This window comes from Eschrichtius robustus, chromosome 2, assembly GCF_028021215.1.
Source record: "Eschrichtius robustus isolate mEscRob2 chromosome 2, mEscRob2.pri, whole genome shotgun sequence".
Lineage (NCBI taxonomy): Eukaryota > Metazoa > Chordata > Mammalia > Artiodactyla > Eschrichtiidae > Eschrichtius > Eschrichtius robustus.
Window position 1 is genome coordinate 125,730,504 of NC_090825.1, and position 19,103 is coordinate 125,749,606.

A 19,103-nucleotide genomic window follows, 5' to 3' on the forward strand; every position below is an offset into this window, starting at 1 on the left:
CCCCAAGAGAGGAATTCTCAGCTGCAAATCATTTCCATTTTTACTTGAAATAATGAGTAGGGAAGGAAAGTGGGAATAGGGAAGGGGGCTCACCAAAGTCAGACTGGGGTGAACTGGGGATGGGGTGGAGATTCCCAGGTACAGCAGTCATGGGACTGGCCTGGGGGTCAGAGACTCCCCAACAGGTCCTGGCTTTGTGGGTGCCCTTGTTTGTCCACTGAGCCCTAAAAGTGTGCCACTCACAATTTTTTCCATGCCTATGAACCTCGTGTACTCATTCTTATTTAATGCTATAACTTATCTTCAAGTTGGCTCCTTTACACACAGGAAAACTTATGTAATATAACAGGAAAACCAGGATCACTTGCCATATTGCCAGTGACTAAGAAAATATAGCCCTAGTGGAGGCTCCAAGCCTCACATGTGTTCTTATTCTCAAAAAGGTAGATTAGTAAGTTTTGGATAGATGTTAAAGACATACTGCACCAAACTGGTACTTTCTCCTTGAAAAAAATCAGAAGAATTGATAGAGGATTAAAAAGGACATCTTTTTTTTCACGGATCCAATGTTATTAAACTGAAGGTCTCTGTGCCACTTAAAACCATGTCATGTACCTCTGGCCCATTCTTCAGAACATGCTGGGATGTCCTCAAAGTAAGGCTGTTTTCTCATCTGGAAATAAGGAGGTAGGACCAATGGCCTTCAAATGGCCCTTTCACTGCTGGAATAGAAGTACAGGTGTCCAAGGAAGTCCCCTGAATGCCATCAGATACCCATGGTATGGAATCACCAAGCTTCTGGTGAACTTTTAGACTGTTCTGGACTCCCCTACATTGACTCCCAGCCAGCTTCAGGGCCATGAAGATGCCATCGACACTAATGAGTTAGGAAATGTCCAAACCCAACCTGCCCCACTGGATGGCAGCCCCAGCTCTGACCTCTTTTATCTTTTTATTTCCATAGGCAGGAGGGAAGCACTACCACCCAACCTGTGCCAGATGTGTACGCTGCCACCAGATGTTCACCGAAGGAGAGGAGATGTACCTCACAGGTAAACAAACCTGACCCTCTGTAAGGCATTCCTATTCACTCATGAGTAGAAAGGAGATACAGTCTCCTTCCATCTCAGTGTTGTCTGTACTTTTGGCTTGTCCTCAAACTTGTGATTCATTTGCCCCTCTCTGGGTGGTTCGGGAAAGTTGCCGGTGTGGCTAATGTGAAGTGACGTGTAATCTGCCTTCTGTCCCTGTGTGCCTCCACCGGCTGCTCGGCTGGCCTGCTTCCCTGGCAGTTCTCTGAGCAGACTGCCCTGGCCCTGCCAGTGGGCGGGAGGTTGAGCTGCTTGGGGCCAAGGGGTCAGAGAACAGGAGGATGTCTGAGTTGCAGAGTGTCTGCGCCGTCACAGCCCCTATACCCCCACCTCCCTCCCCCATCCCTTCCCCCCACATCTCAGAGCATCACACCAGGCTGCTGCTTAGTCTTCCCACGGACACTCAGGATGCACCAAAAGGAATGGCAGGGAACCAAGAGTCTCCAAGAAGCAAATCAGCGCTGCTTTCCCTCTGCCACTTCCCGGGGTCCAGCCCTCTGGCCCCAGGATTCTTGCACCAGTCTCCTAATTAGTCTCCAGGTGCTGCTCAGTCCTCCGTCCTCTGCCCAGTCCATCATTCCCAGGCATCACAGTGTTCTCGGCAGAGCCCTTTCGAGAGGTCTCCGGGGCCCATCCCTGCTCACCCGTGAGATACACACACTTCAGCCTAGGATTTAAGACCCTCTCACTGAGGGCTCAAACTGCCTTGAACAAACTCAACACTTCAGCTGCCAAAGCCAACTTTCAGTCATTCCTTCGTCCGTTCAAATACTCTTTCTCGAGCACCTACCAGGTGCAGGCTCTGCACCAGGGTCCACAGTGAATTCCAACCTCAGCCCTACCCCCATTGCCCTGTAGTCCAGGGGGGAGGTGGGCCATGGTGAGTAGTCACACAAATACCTGTCAACTCTGATAAGCTGTACAAAGGGGAGGAGTGTGGGACTGTGAGAGCACGTGACGGGGTGGGGAGGGCAGCAGGGAAGGCCCCCTGACGGTGGGCCAGGCGCTGGGGTTCAAAGGACGAGCGGGTGTTAACTGGGCAAAGAGGGGAGGGATGGGATTCGCCAGCCTGAGGGGACTGAATCTGCCAGCCTCTGGGGGAGGTGAGGAAATGGCAAGTGTGGGAGACCGAGAGGAGCCAGTGTGTCTGGGGTGCAGCCAGAAGGTGAGAGATGAGGTGGGAGGTGGGCAGGGCTGGCCAGGCTGGACCTTGTGGCAGGGACGGTGTTCAGCCCCTCAAATGATCTCATGGTCCTGGTGCCTCCAAGTAGATGCTCTTCACTTGTGTGCCTCCTGAACACTGTGTCCTGCGTGCCTTACTTTGGAGCTCCTACCATTGTAGGCCCAGTTTAGGCACTGCCCACTTCAGAAACTCCCCAGATGGCCCCAGCCCCACCCACAACTCACTAGTCCCTCCTCCTGGAACCCCCTCAGCCCTTCGTTTGCACCTGGTCCCCTCCAGCTTGCATTGAGCCGTTGGCCATCTCCCTGAGAACCTTGCTTCTGACGTGGGCCCCTCAGGCCTGGCGTTGACCCACATGCGCTCACTCTACAGGTGATTGCTGTTGGCTGAATTGCTGTACTAGCCATCTGCAGATGTCTGAATAGCCGTCTTGGGGAGGGCATTTCTTAGGGAGAAACCTTCCTCCCAGTTTCCCCACAAGGAAGATGGAAGGTCAGGGGGGCCATTACAAGGAGCATATCTTCCTATCAAGCTTGTCCTAACCACACATGCCCACGCCAGGAGTTCCCATAACATGTAATGAATCCCCTTTGCCTAGAGCCAGTTTCTCAACCTCAGCACTGTTGGCATATGGGGCCAGATCATCCTTCCGTGTGGAGACTGCCCTGTGTACTACAGGGTGTTTGGTAGCATCCCTGGCCTCTGCCCACTAGATGCCAATAACGTACCCTTTCTCGTTGCAACAACCAAAAACATCTCAGACGTTGCCACATGTCTGTCCCCCAGGAGGCGTAATCAACCTGGGTTGAGAACCACCAGCCTAGAGCTATTCAGCAGAATCTCATGCCACCTCCTAGGAATGCTAGAGCAGGGTTCCTTTGTTGGACTGAGCGAGGTGACCATTTCTAAGATGCTGTGACTCTACAACTACTTACTTGTATGTACAGTCGTGCAGGTATTAGAGGTGAGTGGATCCCAGGAGTTACTCTAGGCTGTAAAGTAACAACCCTCATTGTATAGATGGGGAAAGTGAGCCCCAGAGACACGAAGAGATTTGCATGAGAGCTCAAGGGTACAGGGGGCAAAGGGGGACATGGCCTTATGACTCCCACTCCAGGGCTCTCCCCATCTTGCCTCCTGAGACCCGAGCCCTGCCTGCTACTCAGGTCTCTGAAGGACTAGGCCTCCCCCTTTCCATGAGCACTGATCCCTCAGTGCCTGGGTCCCTGAGTGGTTCCTGCTGCAGGACCCTATGTTATATGCTGGGAAGCCCACATGAGTCTCAGCAAACTGCATGGTATCTTCATGGACCCTGAGAATCTGGACTTTGCGCTTGGTTTGAAAGTTTGTTGCGTGAATTCCTCTCCCCTTTCTCTGATGAAGATATTTCCTAGTGTTGAAACTGCTCTCATGTTCATATCATGAGAAATCAAGGTCTTTCCCTTACTGCCTGAATTCCCAATCCTAATCGCCCACTTAGTGCTTTGAATCCTGGCTCCACTGTTCAGTAAGTTTTTGACCTTGAGTAAATCTCTTAACTCTCTAAACCCCTATCGCCTAGGCTGTAAAATGGGCTAGTAACAGTCCCTACAATATAGCAATATAGTAAGTTCCTGACACACAGAAAGCTTTTAGTTCCTTCATGTAGCAGATACCTGTTGAGCACCGCCTGTGTGCCCAGTGCTGTCCTAACAACCGGAGACGTAGCCATGAGCAAGTCCCACAAGTTCCCTGCTCTCCTGGGGCTCACGTCCTCATGTATCAGTATCTTCTAAGCCCTGCTTTGGACCAGAACTTCACAGAATGCTGAAAGAGTTAAGTGATGAAGTGAGTAGCTTTGTCATCTTGAGAGAGAATGCACAATCAAACCTTCAGCAGAAATGCCTCCAGGACGTGGAGATATTCTTGGTGATAAAGAAGGGCCTGTCACCCTCCTCCTTAATTATCCCCATCCCTACCCCCCACCCCAACCCGGGCTTCTGGGAGAGTGGGAGTAATTGCAGGGCATTCAAGGACCTGCCTCGAGGGATGCTGAGTGATCCTGGAATGAGGGGGTCCAGGCCATCCGCTGCTAGAGTCACGCCGACTCGGGCTGTGGGCGTCTCCGGAGCGGCAGCCACCAGGGGTTTCTGCTGCCACTGAGAGCTGGCCTTGTGTTTGCCTTGGACACCCTCTCCGGGCAGGGGTACCAAGACTCAAAATTATATTCCCCAGAAATGGCAAGAAAACTGTCCTTCCAGGCAGCATAGGAGTGGTGAGAACCAGCCAGGAGGACTCCTGGATCCAAGCACCAGCACTTCTGCTAATGGTCTGTGACCTTGAGAAGTAGCGTCTTTCTCTGAGGTCTCTTCCTTCACCTGTAAAATGAGGATAATTACACTGTCTTTCATTCATCCACTCAAACTGAGGGCATGCTTGTGCCAGGCTCTCAGAGATGAACGAGGCAGGGGTGCTTGCTTCCGTGGTGGAGTTTACTATCAGGAGCGGGAGACCGACTTTAATCAAACAGAAGTGCAAACATGCAGTGACAAGCTGTGATAAACACTGTGAAGGGGAAGTTTGGGAATAACTGGAGTATGTTATAAGGCTCCTCATCTAGTCTGGGAGGCCCGGAGAGGCTTTGCCGAGGAAGGGAAATTGCAAGCCAAGGCCTTGACATTGAGTAGGAGGTGGGAGGGTGAGGAGGGGAAGGAAGAGTGTGGCTGCAGAGAGAACAGCAGGTGCGAAGGCCCACAGGGCAGGAAGCATTAACGTGGTGGGGAAACCGAGGCAGGCCCACATACCCGCTGCGCAGAGAGCAAGCGTTCTCCACAAGGGCCTCAAGAATATTAGAGGGGAGGACGAATGTGAAGATGCAAAGTGCCCCACAAAGCAACGTGCACACAAGAGAGCGGGTTAGGAAGCCTGCAAATCTTATAAACCCAGTCTTGTCATTCCCGTGGCCGGACATACTATGTTACTGGCAACCAGCCTCAGGAGGTTCTTTTGGTCAGTTTGTTTGTGTTTTAATTGCTATGTAATGGCTTTCTGATGGGCTCTAATTGGGAGAAGTCTGACATCTGTCTGGATAAGAATTTCCGGGGCCCCAGGAGACAGGAGCAAGTTTTCTTTTATTTGTTTCAAGTTCTGTTGTGCAGTCTTTTAACTGTTTTTGTAAAGATGCCAGATTTCTAATCTGTTTGTTGTCCAAACCCTTCATTTGGGCTTCACCAGGAAATTAGGTCACTGATTTTATGCAGCAAAATATTAACCAAAATGCTGCAGGTTAAGGGCAAAACTTATACAAATATCACAAAGGTTACAGTTGCTGGATCTGTGGGAGTTTTTCTAAACCCAAAATGTGGTTCCTGAGATAGGTGTTGCTCTTGTTCTAAATGTGCCTGTACCCAGGAAAAAGGAAAGGTAGGCTTTTTTCTCTCCTGTCTACACTAAATGCGCTCCTATTCTGCGGACCTGAGACAGAGAATAACACTGGAAACATAGGATTTAAGCTGTATGTTTCCAAATAAGTCTCTGCTCTCATTTGTATATTTAATTAAAACCCACCAGGCAGGAAATTATTTATGAGATCCTAGGACAAATCTTGCTGCTAAGGAAAAGTATTATAACAAATTGTAGGTCCTAATAATAATAATAATAAATGCCATCAGCTGATATTTGCTGAGCATTTACTATCTGCCAAGCACTTTACTTTTAAATGCAGTATCTCATTTTATCCTCACAACCCTGTGAACTAAAAGCCATTCATAGACAGGTTATATCTCTGAGCCAAGGTTAGCTAGCCTGTCTTGCTTGGTTTGTTAAAGGCAATTTTTTCCATTTATTATCAGGATTCTTAGCCTGTGGTTCATAATTGCCCTTCTGAATTTGATGAATCCCCTGGCATTGCTTGCCAGATTTTGCATATGGTGTGTTTCTCTAAGGATAGGGTCTGTAGCTTTTATCAACTTTTCAGAGCTGTCCATGGCCCAAAATAAAGTGAAAAGCTTTAGTTCTGGGTTAATGCAAATCCAAAACACAGCCCTGAAAGCTTCTTTGATAATTACACCAAACCCTTCTCTTGTATAACTGACTCTATTTCAGATCATATATTTTTTCTTCAGTTTAGATGATATAAGGCCCTGGTACCAGGAGGTGTGTCTTTCTGGCTCAGCTGGAGAAGCCATTGGTATTTAGCTGAGGCCTCATTTCCCTCTGACAAGTACCTCATAAGAGGTGCCCTGAGCTGATAGATGTTCAGGAGAGGTGCCGCCCATCATTATGGACTGTGGACACCAGCCCTCAGTCATCATCTCCACATCTCATCAAACCACACTTTAAAAGGCACTAACGTCATATTGGTTGCTATAATTTAGTAGCTTAACGTTGTTATTTTAAATTGGATCTCTCTACTGACAGCTTAGGTTGTAGGAGTTATGCTTAAAAACTTTAAATCTTATGTTTCCCCAATCCTGCTACATAATTTTAGACTCTTCAAACGTAGCCTGTTAACTGAACTAAATTGACATTTCCTCAAGTCTGAGTCTTCGAAGCGTATTTCATTTTAAACAGAGTACGTTTTAATCTTTGATGAGCTGCAAATTTGTTTTAGGTTTTTAGGGTTACCAAACATTTTGAATCCTACAGAAAATATTACAGCATAGTAGTTTAAGGTTTGTATGTAGATAGTCTGTTTCCAACTTGCTCCTCACGCCGCAAACTCAAGACAGCGTGGCGATTTTCTCACCGGTTACATGTCACATCTACTTCACCAGCCAGTTTGTCCATGTTGGTCAGAATTCGGTCCAGAGTAGCAATTTCCCTGGTTGCTTCCTCTGTTTTCTGGGAAACAGAATTGCCTGCTGGGCAAGTCAGGAACTTGTCAGATGCTCGGCGGTTAGCTCAATGAGATGTTTTATTGGTCTGGACTTTTTAGGTGGCAGGAACTCAACTGGAGCAACATTAAGTAAAAGGGGACCGATGAGCTCACAGAACTTAGGAGAGTCCAGGAGAGGCACAGCGGGTTGAGGGGCCCACGGGGGCAGCAAGTGGGTCTTCTCCCTGCTCCTTTTTGTGCGTGGCCTCACGCTCTCCTGATCCAGACTGACTGCCTCCCTGTTGGGAAGGAGGGCATGGCCAGCTCCTGGGCACCGTGGGCGCAGTGAAGTCCCAAAGAGACTCCAAGGAGCCTGACTTTGGCTGCATGCCCACACCCAGGCCAGGGCAGGGAGACAGCGATGGGCGAGCAAGCAAAACATCTAAGCTCCCCGAACCCCAATTTCCCTCTCTGAAAACAGTGATAACCATAGGCCCTACGTCAGCAGGCTCTTGTGGGGACTGAATGAGCAAATGCATGGGAACGGCTTAGCATAGAGCCTGGCACCACCAGCTCCACCAGTGCAAGCTCATGATAAACACCCAGTCGTGTAGAAATGGCCATTCCCCCTGAGCCATGACTAATAAATGCTGGTTACTGTCAATATTACCGTCATTATTAATAACACTTAGCACAGGGCTCAGCATATGTTATTGATCATTATTATTTTTTACTCAATTACCATTGTTATAAAGTACATAGCATAAGGCCTGGCACAGACACTCTATAAATATTAGTTGTAATAATAACAATAAGAATAATAAGAATACTCAGTGCCTGACACAGATGAAGCACTCAATACATTTGAACTACGGTCCTGTTATTAGTAGTATCCTGTGAATTACTGGGCATCTCGGGACTGCCATTCTCTTTTCCTTGTCCTGCCTGATATCCTCCATGGTAACCAGCGTCACAGTAGCCAAGCACTTTTCTCCCTTAAGCTCTTTATTAAGCTTCAAGCCCACTTGATCATGTCAGGTCCAGGCAAACCGGTCTTTTCCACTTCTCCCGCGGTGCCTCATCCCTGGGCACCAGCCCAACCTTCCAGGAGGGTGTGCCGGCAGCTAAGCCCAGCTTCTGCTCAGTCACTCCACCTGCCCAGCCAGCCCTCTGCTTGCTGCATGCCCCTCGCTCCTCCAGGCGCCAGCTCTGGGAGTAGGAGAGTAAACACCACCCACCACCTTCAAGTCTCTCCATTACTCCTTTCCCCTCACCCAAACTAGATCCTGGCAAACAGGGGGTTTTGGTAGGGGACAGGAGATGATAACAACAACAACTACACTTACATAGTGCCTGCTCTTGGCAGACACTGTTCTCAGTGCTCTACGTATATTAACTCATGAATCTGCACAACAAATGTACAAGGCAGGTACTGTAATCATCCCATCTTCTAGATGGGAAAACTGAGGCACAGAGAGGTAACTGACTTGCTCTAGACGATGCCGCTAGTAAACGATGTAACCAGGATTGGAACTTCTTAAGAATACTACATTAATTAATGCAGAAATGGCCTCATATATGGTGAAGATTTCCCAGTGGCCAAGATTATAGCAATGATATTGTTGTTATTACATGTCAAATTCAACAAAAGGGCTCACTCTTCTCCTCCTGCTGAGATTGGAACACTTAGTAACAAGTGAAGAGAAGAGTGCCCCATGGTTTACAGAAGTGGTCCCCCTAATGATGGGGGTGGGGAGGAATTTTTTTAATTGAGGTAATATTCACATAAAATCAACCATTTTAGAGTGAACACTTCAGTAGCTTTTAGTACATTCACAATGCTCTGCAACCACCACCTCTATCTAGTTCTGAAATATTTTTATCACCCCAAAAGGAAACCCATAGCCATTAAGCAGTTGCTCCCCATTCCCCTCCCCTGAGCCCCTGGCAGCCACGAATCTGCTTTCTGTCTCAAGACAGAATATTTTGGGTATCTCATAAAGGTGTGGCCTTTTGTGTCTATCTTCTTTCACTTAGCGTAATGTTTTCCAGATTCATCCACATTGTACCGTGTGTCAGTGTTTCCTTCCTTTTTACAGCTGAATAATATTCCATTATATGGATACACCACACTTGTTTATTCGAGTGCGGATTTTAAAGGAGCCTTTCCAAGGTCCTAGCAAGGCTGTGTCACAAAGATAGTGCTTCTAACATAAAGGCAGAACTCAGAAACCTCACCCTGTTATGATCAAGAGAAATCCAGAGAAGAAACCTGACAATCTGGCTGGGATCAGAAGCTGAAAACTCAATGCCTACTTAAATGAGCGAGAAAGGCCAGGAGGCAGACAGCAGGGAGGGTCCCTGGCCACCTTCAGGGTCTGAAAGCATTCATCTTCAAAAATATTTAAAAACAAAACAAAAAACACAAAACACTGTGTTGGCCAAACAGAACCTTCGGGTGGGCCGGTTTCAGTCCCTGCTGTGTCTGTAAGCCTGGCTGGGCTTCTGGAAGACTGTGGCACCAGCTCCAGCTTTGGTATTGTCATCTCCACTAATGCAAAAAAAAGAAAGTGTTGGCAAATTGAATTTACAGGTCTGGCAGAGAGGTGGGTGGGTTCCCAAACCTTAAATAATCCACAGTGTTACAGGTATGGCGTGTGCTGTAACCAGTCAGAGAGAGAAGGCTGAATGCTGACTTCACTAAGGAGTAAAAACAGCCTTAATGCCCGGCTGAGGGACAGTTTTGGAGATCTAGGTTTCTATCTCTGAGTCAGCTGATACAGAAATAGCTAATCCTTTACTTCCATCACATTTACAGGAGGTTTTAACTGCAGAATCTGGAATTGTGGGTGATAGTCTCAGAGGACGAGCGTGTAACTCGTGGAATCAGGAGTCTAACAAGCAAAAGGTGTTGAATTCTTCCAAGTTAAAGAGTTCTGTCTTGTAACATCGGTTTCTTTATCCCATGACATTCCAGGGGAACAGATTCAGAGTATTAACTGGAATTTAGCCCTGTGGTTCTCCAATTTAGAGTCATAAATCACCTGGGGAGCTTGTTAAACCTGCAGATTCCCAGGCCCCACCTCTAGGAGATTGACTTCAGGGGCTCTTGGGGGATGAGGCTGGGGGCAGGAATCTGCACTTTACCAGGCTGCTGGACAGGTGGTCCACAGGTCTCATTGTAACAAACCCCAATCCAGTTATTATTCTTATAGGCACTCAATCTGGAATTGTAGCTGTCCAATCAGAATCTAGATTATTCTCGTTGTCCAAATCTCTGAGTCCAGCTTAGAGAGTGCAATTGCCCTAAAATAGGATATCACGTTTCTTTAGTTTATTCATTAACTCAATGAGTATTTATTTAGAATCTGCAGTCCCTGCAGGTACATCCTTAGATAAAACAAGTGTGAACCCTGCCCCTTATTATTGAACCTACATTCTGGTCAAGATTGTTGGATAGGGGCTAAAAAATTATTCTTTTCTACATAGAAGAGCCTGTTAAGTTGGAAACAGAATCTAAGGGTTTGGAGGGTTAGTGAATGTCCGTTAGTGTAATACCACACGATGTGTCTCCTCAACAGTATCCCAGCTGAGCAGTTATCTACCCAATGTGTGCTTAAATACTTCCAGGGGCAGGTAGCTCACTTTCAGAATGAACCCATTCAATCCTCAGATGTTAAAGTTTCCTTCCCTGAAACTTCTGCCCTTAATTCCGTTGTTTCTCAATTTTTTAAAATCTTTTAATTCATTTTTATACAGCTTTGAAAAGTTACTTTCCATTTACAGTTATTACAAAATATTGGCTATATTCCCCATGTTGTACAATACATCCTTGATCCTATCTTACACCCAGTACTTTGTACTTCCCACTCCCCTGCCCTTAATCCTTGTTCTACTTTGTAAGACATGATGAGCAAGTTAATCTCTCTTCCCACAGAGAGGCATTAAAATATTCAAAACCCTTTGCCCCATTCTGTTATGTCTTCTCTTCATGGAGAAGACCCTGCCTTAAGGCCTAATCTTGAGTCGCCTCTCCATCCTGGTTACCATCGTCCTGTGGGTGCATATCAGTCTGTCTCTTTTTCTAAAATACAAAGATGGGATCCAACCAGTCACTCATTCATTTCTGAATCAGGTAGTGTTTTAGGATGAGAGCTATTGACTGATGACATATGCAGACCCTAATCTTACAGGGGTCTTCATGAACAAATCATCTTTTCTTACCTTCATTTATCTAAGTTTATTGCTAACCTCCAACAAATCCCTTCCCTCTTTAATTTAAATGATATACTGCCAAAACCCAAACTTCTGATTTTTTAAAATTTCTAATTAATTATAGTTTCTTTCTCCCTTTTGATCCCTCCCCCACCCATCCACCCCCCACACACACTTCTTATAAAAACCTGCTTTCCTGTATGCAGAATGCTGAAGCCATCTGTGGTTCAGCCTTGTTTCAGAGCAGATACGTCAGTGGCATGGAGAGACCATCTAGTCTGATGCCCTCGCTTTACACACCGTTTCCCACTCTGAGAACCTCTGTCTGACATTTTACCTTCCCTGTGCCTCTTTCACTTAATCTCACAACCTTCTGAGGCATCTGTGTCCACGCCATCCATTTCCTACAGTGACCTGTAACATGTGCTTCCTGCCAGAGCCACTGCAATAAACAACTTCTGGTGGATTCAGCAGCAACTCGGAGAGGACCGGAAATGCTCTCCCTAGTAATTCCCAAAGCTAGGATCCCAACCCCACCACTTGGTAGTGGGCACACCCTAAGATTGCCGGATCAAGCTGCAGACCCAGAGTCCCTCTACTGGGCTCTGAGAGCCATTGCACTTTACATTAGAAGGAAGTAATCTCACATGCAACCAATTAGGAACACCCAAGAACATCAGCAAACAAGAATCAGAGAGCCCTATCCCACAAGTGACAAAACTGGCCCTAGAATTAGAATTTTTAAGATATAATCTCCAAGACCATCCAAAGCCCACCTCATTGTTATTCAGATGAAGAAACTGGGACGGAGCAGAGCCCCAGCAGGGCTCCTTACTTTGGGCCCCTCCTCTCACCACCATGTTTTTAGGCCTCATTGTTCAAACTTACACCACCCCCCTGTCACTTAGCCAGTATCCAGTCCTAGGGGTTCCAGGCAACAAACCATAATGGAAAAGATATTCTAAAAACGAAGTCAGACAAACAAATGCCATCTGGGTGCTCAGGAATCTAGCCATTTGCTGGCTCCTTTCCTTTTAGGGTTGATTACAAGAGCAGTGGCACCAGAGGGATAATATGTTCCTATTTTTCCCTCTAATCCAGGACACCTGTCCTTTCTTTGGGGAATGTGTAATATTTGGGGCTTCTTCTCAGCACGTGACCAGCCACCTGTTGCTCATGCCTTTCCAAATTGGCCTCTCCGATTTGGGGCTGGCCAACTGGACCCCCATCCACAATAGAATGTGGGCAGCCGAATATGCTAAGTTTGAAGAGTCTGGAGTCTCTTAGAAATTAGCAGGTCAGGATAGTGCTCTCAAGCAGAATATACATCATGACACCCCCTCCCCTTTAATGTGATAGCTCTGGTAGACTGTCATACGTCTTTGAAGAGAAAGGAAGGCTGGAGTTCACCGCAGTCTGTCACTTTATTTCACCTCCACTGCCATTCATTCATTCAACAAATATTTATTGACCACCTGCTCTGTGTCACTCACTGCCAATCGTCCACTCATGTAATCACCCCACAAACATGTACGGGGCCTCTGCTGAGAGCAAAGCCCCATGCTGGATGGTATGGGAGACCCAGCAATGAAGAAAGCTCAGCTCCCACCCAGAAGGAGCTCTTAATTTAGTGGGAGTGATAAATCCACAAGCTACTATGTTTTAAGGCCATATGTGCTGGGAATGATACGAAGAACGATGGATCATAGAGGAGAGAGAAGTCACTCCCAGCTGGCAGGTAAGAAGGGTCACAGGATGTCATGTGAGATGTGGACCTTGAGGAAGGGCAGGGTTTGGACAGGCAGAGTGCGTGGGTGGTTGAATTATGTGGCTGCAGAGATCTGAAAACCAGGGGGGTCCTCCTGGCTGCTCTGCAGGGCACATGCACTGCCTGGGGAGGAAACGGAGGTGGAGGATGGGGAGAGACCCCAAATTCTAGTAGGTGTGAAAGGTCTGAGGCTTTGTTATTTTCCTGGCCCCTTAGGCTCTGAGGTTTGGCACCCCATCTGCAAACAGGCAGCCCGGGCAGAGAAGAAGTTAAAGGTAAGCAAGCTGGTGGTGATACCAAACCAGCTACTTCTAGCCACAGGCTGGGGGCACTGTGCTTTACTAGAGAGTCATTCCTTAGTGTGTACACTTTCAAATGTGTGTCTGTATCCTTGGATTTCCTTAACAGTAACATCCACCTCATGGGGGTTTTGAAGGGATTAAGACGTTGGATGTGAGAGCACTTTGAAAACGGTAAAGCACTGTATGAATGTGAGTTGTTAGTGTTTCTGGGGTGAGGCTATACCCTTCCCTTCCCATTACTTACCAAGATGGTGACCTCTCTCAGGCATGTAGGCCATGGTTTTTCCACAGCCGAAAGTCATTAATAACAGTGGTTAAAATTGTCACAGACATTGACAGTTTGCAAGGCATCTTCACGGCCACCGTCTGATTTGATTTAACACCATTGGGCAGGTGGGTTAGGAATTGTGTCTTTGCTTTGCTTGTGAGAAGACCAAGGCCTTAAAGAGGGCGGTGACTTGCCCACAGTAATGCAGCCAGGCAGAAGCACAGCCAGCGTCCCCAGGCACACGCTAGAGCAGCCGAGGTCCTGTGTCCCTCTGAATGACTGTGCTCTGACAAGTACTAGGAAGTCCCGTGAATCTGGGTTCTTGGTCCAAGGACTGCAGGAGGGGTGGGGCACAGCTCCTGAGTCTTTGACGGTATGGAGGGGAGACCTGGGTTGTGTGTTGGGGGGCCCTCGATGATCTCCAAGGTGTCTCTACACTCTGGCCCCCAGATATCAACTTGGCCCTTGGGACGCTATTAAAGTTACCTGCTAGAATCTCAACTAAAAACACATGTGTACAATTTCTGACCAGCTGGTTAAACATTATCCCCTTTGCCATCTCATCTGTTTCACTTGTGAAAGAGCTGGTCTGTTGATGCATATTTTTTTTGAGCTGTGAGTTTTTTCCCCTGTTTCTTCCAAGGCCTCTCCCTTTTAAGGTATAAGAAAGCCTTATTGTCCTTTTCTTCCACAGTTTCCTTCTCTTTGTTGGCATTTCTCAAATTTCAGTTATCTCTCTACAACCCTGGTGCTTTTTGCTGTATCTGTGTATCACCCGTATTATTATATGCTTCATTTTTTCTTTACATCAACTCACTACTTTTTACTTAATCAAACTTATTTTAACATAGAACTTTATATCACCTAGTGGAAAACCAGTATTATTTTTTATAAATAGAAGGTAACCCTAAAATAAATTCATTGAAAATGAAATATTTCGTAACAATAACTCTTAGAAATTCTAGCTAAATCATGTTACCTGCACTCTCTTTATTTAAAAAAAAGGAGGGGGTGGGGGGTGAGGTGTGGAAGGTGGAATTAGCAATTGTTATTGAAATGTATTAGGACCAAATTAAGACTTCCTCCTTGATCTAACCAAGAGGACTGAAATAGAATTTTACATTTTATTCTCTCCTTCTGTGACTCAGTATTATCAAATTTTCTGCCAAAATTCATCTCCCCAGAGCCACACTAGTTCGCAATCTACAGTTTGGGAAACAGTGCTATATAGTCCAACTTAGAATGCTTTAAATTGCAGGATGAGAGGTCTGGAAGGGAATGTAGCAGTCCTTGAGACCAGCCCCTGCATTTCACAGATCAGGAATTCAGGATTCCTAAAATTGCATAGTTTACCAGTGGTCCCTGATTTCCAATCTGTTTACATTTTAATCACATCATGCTCTTAGATGCAGCAAGATAAACATTGTGCTGTTCTGTTAAAGGAGCCATTAGTCCATCATTGCCATTGTTCAGAGAAAGATTTTTTAAGTTTCTCACTTAGGTTGATGTCATTTTGCAATGGATACACTATAAAAAGAATCAGTATATTGTGCAATTACATGACATTTAACCTACCTTTATGTTTTGTATAAACAAACTGCTAAGGAATGGTGCTAACCAGTTTTATTCATTTAAAGTAAATACTTCATTGACTGAGATAAGCCAAAATGAAGAGTTTTATGAGTAGCTTCCTATCTAAAAGGCCAATTAAAAATAAGTTAAAAAAAAAAATCCTGTTCAACAGCATAAAGTCCTGTGCATTTCCAATTTCATTCACAGTCAGACATTGATTAAAAAGGCAGAAAATAAAGAGACAGTACAGAAACAGCCAGAGAGTGCTTTTAGCAGTATTGCTAATGTTCCCCGAAGAACTGCGTTCTTATAGCCCCATCTCCCCCCTCCCCACAAGGTTGGAGGTGCAGTCTCTCACCCTCTGTCTTCATCTCTCCCACAGCATAGGCGGACGTCTGAAACTTCCATCTCACCCCCTGGATCTAGCATCGGGTCACCCAACCGAGTCATCTGCGTATGTATCACTTTTCAGCCACCGAACAGCCTTGCTCATCCCCAGGCCTGTTATTTAAAGAGTCTCTAAGGACAGCCAAAGACAGCAGTCAGGTTTCCATCCAGCCGATATCCAGTGTGTGCCTGTCATGTGCTAGACTCCGTGCTAGGTCCTGAGGATGCAGTCGGGGACAGGGAAGACACGGAGCCTCACGGAACCCACAGCCTTGTAAATAGTTACAGGGATAACATCCAGTTCAGTAGAAGCTCTGAAACCAATATGATGTGCCTCTTCCCCATGAGTCCTTGAGACCAGGGCAAAGTGAAGTTTGGGTCAGAGTGGTGTTTGGAGTGGGTCTTGGGTGGGATGTGGATGTGGAGATAGTGGTGTGTGATAAAGAGACAGACAGGAGGAAGAAGCCATATGAATGTGGAAACATGACTATAAAGGGTTTGCAAACATGAAGAAGAGCTTTCTAGTCATGTGAGAAGTCCAGGGATGGAGCAAACTACGCGCATGTGTCTCAGTTCCCAGCCCCAGAGGCATTCAAACACAGAGACACTCCTCATTTGCAGGCATGTGGCAGAACGGACAAGAGTTGAGTCAGATGACCTCACAGGTCCCTTGGATATGTAATTTATTCATTCATTCATTAAGCAAATGCATCCTGAATGTCTCCTCTGGGCTAAGTGCTGGGCTCTGGTGAGCTGCACCCACCTGATGCCTGTCCTCATGACATTGACCCCGTAAGTCCATGGATAATCAGATGCCATTCTAATAAGTGCTAGGAAGAAAAAATGCAGGGTGCTCTGATGGTGCTGCAGATGGACAGAGGGACCTGACAGTCTAGGACCAGTTGGGAGAAGAGTCCTGAGGAAGAAACAGTTAAGCCCACGCCTGAGAGATAAACAGAAGTTAGGTAATGGAGGTGAGGAAGGCAGAGCCGGAGAGGACTGCAGTGAGCTGGGGAGGGGCCTGGCAGTCAGCAAACCTCTTGCAGCCTTTCTCATGTCAAAGGGCCATGAAGACCAGAAATGAGGGAAGTGGTCCAGAGCAGGAAAGCCACTCCTCATGAGAAGCTCTAGAGACAGTCCCCAAACAAGCCAGCCCTGAGCAGGCCCTGCCCACCATTGCTTCATCATTATTCCACTCCAGATCCACATTCAGTTTCGTCCTTGATCCCTGGATAATGCCCATCGATGAGACTATTTCCTTTCCTTTCTTCCTCTGTTCAAATGAAAACAAGACGTACGAGCTGTCATTGACTGCAACTTCAATATGGGTCAGCACGGCCATGTGGCTCCCGCAAAAGATAAGAGACTTTGATCACAGGCTGTCCTCATTGAAGATTCCAGTCCAGAACAAGAGAGATGACAGTTCCCCTGGTGCTGTGAATGGGGCCAGACCACAGTAGGATTAATGAGCTTAGTTTCAGGGCCTACAGGGTGAGAAGGTTACTGACAAAAGTGAGCATGTCTCCAGAAGAGCGTTACCAGGATATGAGAGCTCAGACACACACAGCTGCATAGAATGCCACTACCCCCTAGCTGGCCTCCCTGTGCTTCTGGGGAGCCGCCTTAAATTTAGTGAAGTAAGTTAGGCCCAGATGACGTTCACCCTGGCATTCTGGAGGAAGCTCGTAGAGTTGCCCCTGTGCGAAGCAGCCCCACTACAGATGGACAGCAGCAGCTGGAGACACCTGCCATTGTGCCCTTCAAATGGGGGCTTATCCACTGAGACCAGTTACCCCTGGCATATCCCAGCATTGGCCTGTGTCTCCCCTCCCGTATTCTCCTGCTGTCACCTCCAGCTGCTCTGGGGAATGACTGCCCTTGTCGTGTGAGCCATGTTTTAAGTCAGACCATTCCACACATGGTTTCCAACTTCAGGGAAGAATCCATCCATCCACTTTTGGGACACTTAGTAACAGGCAGAAAGATCCAGTATTGGTTCAGTGTTCATAAATATGGAGGTTTGGTATTAAAATAGAATGATCAGTGAACCTGGAGGGGGCAGGTTCTTTCAAACTTTGCTCCACTCCCCACTGACTGCTAGAATCGTCTCCAGCCCAATGTGTTCTCTTCCTTCCTTCCTGGCTACTTATGTTAGGATGCCTCTGTTCCATCACTGTGCCTCCAGACCTAAGGCTCATTTATAACCCAGTAAACAAGGAAGCTATAGGAAGAAATATAAATTTAGTATTTTTGAGGTTTGGAGTAAAGTGCCCAGATAAATGTTGACAAGTTTGTAAGATGCCACGAGCTCTCAAGGTCAAAATCTAACATCCCGGGATAAAAGGCAGCAGTTAATTCAGCAAGTGGGCTCTCCTAATAAGGTTCCCTCTGCCCACACCCTGCCAAATTGGTACAGTTGTGGGTGTCTGGCCTGGGCAGTCTCTAGCAGAAATGAGATGGCACACCTCAAAGGGTTTAAGTGTGGAGGGAGTGTGTACAGAACTGTGGGCAGGGTCAGGGGACCCACAAGACCTAGTGTGGCATCCAGAGTCAGCAACAGCAGGAGGCTGTCACCACCCTAAGCCTAAAGGGAAGGGCTGGCCAGAGCTGCAGCTGTGGCAGAGCAGCCGGGACAGGAGCCAAGTCCATCACAGCCGGGCAGGGCGGGTGCAAGGGAGACATGTACACAGCCCCTCTCTCCACTCAGCCTCAGCCTGCAGTTGCCTCTCATTAGCCAAACCCAGCTGAAAGCCAGGGAGCCTGTGACACAGTCCGTGGGACCTCAGAGCTCAGACCAGGGCCAGGAGGAGTGGGCAGTGGGTCTCGGGTGAGCAGACAATGAACAGCACGGTGCCCAGACAGCAGTGGGATGGGATGGGGATGAAGGAGCGGAAGGGCCTTGGGAAGTGTTTAAAACATCAGCAGTCCCAAGGTCTTTATCAAAGTTGCTCTCTCTATGGCAATCTTGGCCCTGAGACTTACCTGTCCCCCCAGACACTGGGAGAACGTTATAGGATAACACAGTCTCCATGGATTCTCTCTTAATCTACCTCATCTCAGGACCTTGTAAGCCACAGTGGTTTTGGGGGACAGATCCTGACTGACCGTAGCAGAAACCGGGTGACCAGAAACAGAGGGAATGGCTGGAGGACGCAGACGTGGAAAGGATGTGGCTTCAGGAGCCACGAGACGGGGGCTGTCCCGAGCGGGGGAAGCTAAGTCCTTGTGGTCCTAGAGGGTTGAACTCAGGCCAAGGCAGGTGGTAGGTAGAGGCTCGCTTCAGTTCGATGTGAGGAGCAGCTCTCTGAGTGCAGCCCTCTGCCAGTTGTTAAGACGGTGAATTCGCCATCCTGGGAAGCCAGAAGAGGCCAGTGGAGGGGGCAGGCTCCCAGGCTAGACTGCCTGGGTTTGAATTCTGGTACAGCTACTTATTAGCTGTGACCTTGGGCGAGTTCACTGATTTCTCTGTGCCTGTTTCCTTGTGCAAAAATGAGGATAATATTAGTATGTACTATTAGAGTT

The 19,103-nt window shown here is 47.2% G+C and overlaps 1 protein-coding gene across 1 annotated transcript in view; it reads left to right on the forward strand.

The window, feature by feature from the left end:
* Positions 1 to 19,103, forward strand: part of ABLIM3 (actin binding LIM protein family member 3) — a 145,647-nt gene that overhangs the window by 90,421 nt on the left and 36,123 nt on the right. Inside the window, exons 8-10 of the mRNA XM_068536165.1 lie at positions 965 to 1,052; positions 13,269 to 13,327; positions 15,577 to 15,648. Of these exons, the coding sequence (XP_068392266.1) occupies positions 965 to 1,052; positions 13,269 to 13,327; positions 15,577 to 15,648 (219 nt within the window). The remainder of the gene's footprint in view (positions 1 to 964; positions 1,053 to 13,268; positions 13,328 to 15,576; positions 15,649 to 19,103) is intronic.